The sequence below is a fragment of the Pantherophis guttatus genome, chromosome 4, assembly GCF_059756535.1.
Source record: "Pantherophis guttatus breed Tessera chromosome 4, ASM5975653v1, whole genome shotgun sequence".
Taxonomy (NCBI): domain Eukaryota; kingdom Metazoa; phylum Chordata; class Lepidosauria; order Squamata; family Colubridae; genus Pantherophis; species Pantherophis guttatus.
The window spans coordinates 17,850,258-17,856,257 of NC_142066.1; the positions used below are offsets into that span (position 1 = coordinate 17,850,258).

The 6,000-nt window shown below is 42.8% G+C and overlaps 1 protein-coding gene across 1 annotated transcript; it reads right to left on the reverse strand.

Annotated features, from left to right (window-relative positions):
- Positions 1–1,360: 1,360 nt before the first annotated feature.
- On the reverse strand, positions 1,361–3,044 carry LOC132710354 (vomeronasal type-2 receptor 26-like). The gene has a single exon (XM_087891758.1). The coding sequence runs from the start codon at positions 2,771–2,773 to the stop codon at positions 1,874–1,876; it is 900 nt and encodes a 299-aa protein (XP_087747884.1). The 5' UTR covers positions 2,774–3,044; the 3' UTR covers positions 1,361–1,873.
- Between the last annotated feature and the right edge of the window lie 2,956 nt (positions 3,045–6,000).

The window sequence follows — 6,000 nt, forward strand, 5'->3', positions numbered from 1 at the left end:
CCCCCTTTATCCATACATTTCAGAAAAGAGAAAAGAAAGGAAAAAAAAAAAGACATTATACTATGACTTTATAGAATAACTTCTCCACTTTAAAACTATACGATAAGTCCTACTTTAACATTTAATCTTCTATATATATTACTATAACATTTCAAAGCGGCCTTCCCCATAAAATCTAGTTTAACATTTATTCCACTCTATCCATTTCCTCCACTCCCCTAAATATATCACTTAAAAATCCCTTTTCTTAGACTAATCAATCTACTAACTAGCTTATTTACCCACTATCATGCAAAATTACCATACACAATATTTCTTAATATCTTTGATTCACTGCCCACACTACTTAAAAATATATGTCTATATTTTCCATTATATCTAAATAAAAAAAAATGACTTTAAATTTATAATCCATATAGTATCTTCTTTGAGGTCTTTCCACTGGATTGGTACCAACATCCATAATCGGGTAACATAGTTTGCTGGTGCAACAGTTTATTCAGGATCTTCAATCATATCTGCCCCCATCAGTAGTAAATATCTTCTTATATGTATAAAAGTAAAAACAACCACCCGAGTGACATTATAATTATATTCCATATAGTAATAATTGTGGGTTTCATCAGGATTATTGATTCCCATCATCGTAGTGGGTAACAACCCGATCTTCTGCATGCCCCAGCATAATTCTCTTGCCTTGTGATTCAAGATAATATAATATGTTTATCAACACAAAAAGAAATTCCACCTCAACACTTCTTATCTAGAATTAGAATAACAGAGCTGGAAGAGACCTTGGAGGTCTTCTAGTCCAATCCCCTGCTTGGGCAGGAAACCTTACACCACTTCAGACAAATGGTTATCCAACATCTTCTTAAAAATTTCCAGTGTTGGAGCATTCACAACTTCTGCAGGCAAGTTGTTCCACTGATTAATTCTAACTGTCAGGAAATTTCTCCTTAGTTCTAAGTTGCTTCTCTCCTTGATTAGTTTCCATCCATTGCTTCTTGTCCTACATGAGGTGCTTTGGAGAATAGCTTGACTCCCTCTTCTTTGTGGCAGCCTCTGAGATATTGGAAGACTGCTATAATGTTTCCCCTAGTCCTTCTTTTCATTAAACTAGCCCTGCCCATTTCCTGCGACCAAAACTGAATGCAGTATTCCAAGTGTGGCCTTACCAAGGCATCTACATATATCTATGGTTGCCATGAGTTCTTTTCAAAAATTCCCTGGAGAGTTAGGGTTTTTCTTAGATCAGGGGTGTCAAACTCGCATAGTCACAGCGTCATCATGTGACATATCGTGACTTTTTTCCCCTTCGTTAAACCGTGCATGGGTGTGGCCAGCATGTGACCCATCCAGCTCACAGGCCGCAAGTTTGACACCCCTGCCTTAGTTTGTAAAAAGACTTTTCCAATTGGTCTTTCTAACATGTTTTAAGTCTTAAATTTAATTATAAATTATAAAACACACATACTTTAGTTTTCATTATTTTATTTACTCATACAATTGTTTTAATAGCAATCTGAAACTTGTTTTTTTTGTTTTTTTTTTACTGGAAACAGCTAATAAACTTCAATGCTTAGTAGGACAAGATGCTAATGATTATAATAAAATAAACAAGAGCTCCCCAAGCTTTCCGGCTTTGAGCAGGAGGGAGAAAGGATGGTTCCATGTGAGCAACTCCCAAGTGCACACAGATATGCAGGTCGAATGGAGCGTGCACATAGCCGCTCACCCACTTATTGTGCAATTGGGCATTTGCACACATGAATGCACACACCGCTTCTGCACTCCAGTTTGGAATAGCTGATTGCCCAGTTGTAGGCCACAGCCTGGGGGCTGGAGACTCCACAAATAAGCTTCTCTTTGGCTATCCCTTTTGTCTTCTTAGCTGTTCCTTATTATTCAGTTCAGGCCTCACAACAATGATATAACATTTAGGAGAAAAGATGCAGAGCAATAAACCAGCACTGGAGGCCAAGATGGAAAAAATCTCCACGGCCACCATGTATTTGCCCTTTGTGCTTAAATAAGTTGGAACAAAGGACACCCAGACACTGCAGAAGACCAACATGCTGAAGGTGATAAACTTGGCTTCATTGAAACTGTCAGGCAAGTTCCTGGCCAGGAAGGCCACCGTGAAACTGATGGTAGCCAGGAACCCCAGAAATCCCAAGACAATGTAAAACAAGGTGATAGAGCCTTCTTTACATTCCAGGATAATTTCTTCAATCAGGGAGTGCATGTCAACATCTGGAAAGGGAGGAGTAGTTACCAACCACACAGTGAAAATCAAAGCTTGAATAAAAGAGCAGGAGAGGACGATGGAGCTGGCCATTTGCTTTCCAGACCATTTCCTCATTCCACCACCTGGTGTGGTTGCCATGAAAGCCAGGACCACAATGATGGTCTTGGCCAAAACTGAAGAAATGGCTATTGAGAAAGTAATGCCAAAGGTTGTTTGTCGAAGAAGACACATAAGCTTTGTGGGCTGTCCAATGAAGAGCAAAGTGCAAAGGAAACAAAACAAAAGGGAAATGAGAAGAACGTAGCTGAGGTTCCGGTTGTTGGCTTTGACAATGGGAGTCTCCCGGTGCTTAATGAAGATGTAAAGCACCAAAGCTGTGAGGAAAGAAAACAAAAGAGCGCAAAGGGTAAGCGTAATTCCTAAAGGTTCTTCAAATGAGAGGAAGCTGATAACTTTCAGAAGGCACAGATTCCGATCCATATTGGGATACTGATCTTCTGGACATTGAAAACAGTCTTCCATATCTGTGAAAGAAAGATGCTTTAGGAAACAAAATCAATCTTCGAGCATGATCTCTTTAACTGAGTTAAATCATGAAATGGGAAAGGAAGTGCCAAATAAATAGGAGTTACTCCACAGTTTCAATGGCAGCATTTAAGGGAAGCTGGCTTCACTACAGCAGCCATGTGCTTATCTCAACTTCCTTCCCTCCCAATAATAACAGCAAATAATATTTTATTTTTAACTGCATTCCTTTTCTTTGCTATGTGGGGGAATATGAAAAATAGGATATTTTTATAACTAACTAATGAATAAATAAACTTTCCTACAAATGGCTTTTTTTTATTGTTCTATTTTGACTTATTAGCTGCCATTGTTCAGATTAGGTATGATGGTGGTTACAAAATACTACATGCCTTATACACAAAGCTGAATCTACAGAATCTACATTCTGCCATATCCCAACAACTATCTGGCTGGCCAGGCCATATATAAAAGGATGTATATATGTATTTGTTCCAGCATAACTCTGGAAAGGTTCGAGCAATTTCAACCAAACTTGGTACACAGATGACTTACTATCTGGAATCAAATACTGTGGGGATAAGGCACCCCTGGTGCATGTGTGTGCCTATGTGTCTGTGTTCCAGCATAACTCTGTTATGCCTGGGCCATTAAGGAGAGCGAGTGCAGTGTCCTAGAGCGGCAATTGTTTGTGATGTCAGTTCCTTCGCAGCTTCCTCTGGAACGCCAGCCATGACGTTCAACCTCCAGTGGACCAATGGGGAAGTGCTTGATGGATTTGGGGCAAAGTACCAGGATCATATAGGGTGGGAAAGAGGAGTGCATGGGAGGGAGAAGAGAGAGGGCAGGGATGATGGGCATGGGAGTAGGGGAAGAAAGGCCACTCCCAATGGCTTCCGGTCTGACAAACACTTTGACATCTATAAATACCCCGGCAATGTCGGGTTATCAGCTACTTATTTATAAAGAACTCTATTTACTGCCTGTCTATGCCTCTCTCAGGATCATCGGGCAACATGAAGACAAACTCAACAAACTACAAAAGACGATGCTTAAATGGTTTAAATGCTGATTTAATCTTGTTAGCTCCAAAAACGCTGCAGTTGTAGCGATGTAAAATTGGCGCTACGAGCGTGTGGCCGGCTTCGCATTTATCCAGCCCCTGCCTATCAGCTGTGGGGCATAGCCCACACCCCACCCCGACAACGCCCTTCAAACAGCGAATCAGCAAAGCGAGGAAACAGCAGGCGAAGGATCAGCGCCCTTCTCGAAAGTCTCGTCATTAGAACACTGATTATCTGCGAGTGGAAATGCCACCTCAGTCACGGAGACAGTGTGAAGGAACCGTGAAACCCTAGTCCCGACGCTCCCCACTCCCACACCCGACCGTCTACCCCAGTGTGACTACCCCCACCCCCCTTGTGTGTGTATTGGCCGGCATGACGCAGCCGTCCACTGAGCACTCCTCCAACAGCAACTGCAGAACAGGATGCCATCAGAGGAAGAACGGGACACCGTCAGAGGAAGAATGCCGAGCAGGGATGGTGAGCCTGTGCACACCCCAGTGCTATGGTGTCAAGTGTGATGGTGGGCTCGACAGGCAGCTCCCCTTCACCAAGGAGTTCTCTGCAACACACAAGACAGACTCATTAACACCGGTTAACCCCAGAGACCCCAGTTTCATCAGGTATTTTAGGTGAAACTTCCTACGTAGTTTTTTAGCACAAACGTCCACCTCGGATACCCATGATGCCTCCTCATACGGATATCCTTTCCATCAAACCAAATATTTAAGTTGTCCCCTGCTAAGTTTAGAATCTAATATCTCATCAATTTCATAATGATCATCCCTTACTGGTCCGGGACACTGTGGCTTTTCTCTAACCATTGTTACAGGTTTTAATAGGCTGCTGTGAAACACAGGATGTATTTGACCTAATAAGGGTGGGAGTTTCAGAACCACAGTGACAGGGTTTATTACACGAAGTATAGAAAAGGGTCCTAGGTATTTCGGCCCTAGCTTTCAGTTCGGTATTCTCAATTTGATATATTTGGTGGAGAGATATACTAAATCCCCCACCTTGAATGGTTCCACATGTTTTTGTTTTTTGTCCACCTGAGATTTATACATGGTTGCTGCTTCATCTAACGCTTCTCTAATTTGTGGCCATAAGGTACGTATCCTATCCGTCCATTCCTGTGGTTCCGGCCCACCATCCGGTAGGCCCTCTAACTCGGGTATAGCAATGAAATCACGGCCAGAAACGATACGAAAGGGTGTGAAGCCAGTGCTGCTATGCACTGCATTGTTGTAGGCAACCTCGGCGAAAGGCAAGAGACATGACCAATCGGTTTGTTGATATGATACATAACACCATAGGTATCATTCCACCATAGCATTTGCCCTTTCAGCTGCGCCATTGTTTCTGGGATGAAAGGCAGAACTAAGTCCCTGCGTTGAGCCTATGGCTTGCATAAAGCCTCTCCAGAACTTAGCCGTGAATTGCACACCCTTATCCGAAATGATATGATGGGGTACACCGTGTAACCGATAAATATGTTGGATGAAGAGTTTTGCTAGCTTCCGGGCCGACGGCAGCCTGCTGCAGGGGACGAAATGAGCCTGTTTAGAAAACAGGTCTATGACAGTCCGTATAACTGTGTTTCCTTTGCTCTCTGGAAGCTCCATTATGAAATCCATTGCAATCTCATCCCAGGGTCTATTTGGGGTTGCCACTGGCTGTAGTAGACCAAGGGGTTTCCCTGACCAGGGTTTAGATTTGGCACAAATGTTGCAACTCATAACATATGCTTCCACATCAGCCCGCATATGTGGCCACCAAACTTGGTGTCGTGCAAGATGTAGTGTTTTAAGAAATCCAAAGTGGCCAGCAGTTTTGACATCATGGAATTTATGCAAAACAGCCTGTCGCAGTTTGCTAGGGATATATACCTTATCCCCCTTCCAAGCCAACCCTTCCCTGTGGGTAAGTAGGTGCTTATTGTCCTGTATCCACTTGTCATTTACTACAGCCTCCCGTAGCGACTTCTCCCAACTACGTTGTGTGTCTGTACCAGTAGCCGCCCTCCTGCCATGCATGCCGTCAGGTACTATGGCCTGGATGACATCATCCCATTTGCTTTGGAACTGCAACCGAGATAAAGCATCAGCTAGGAAATTCCTCTCTGCTGGTAAATACTTTAAAATGAAATTGAATTGCTGG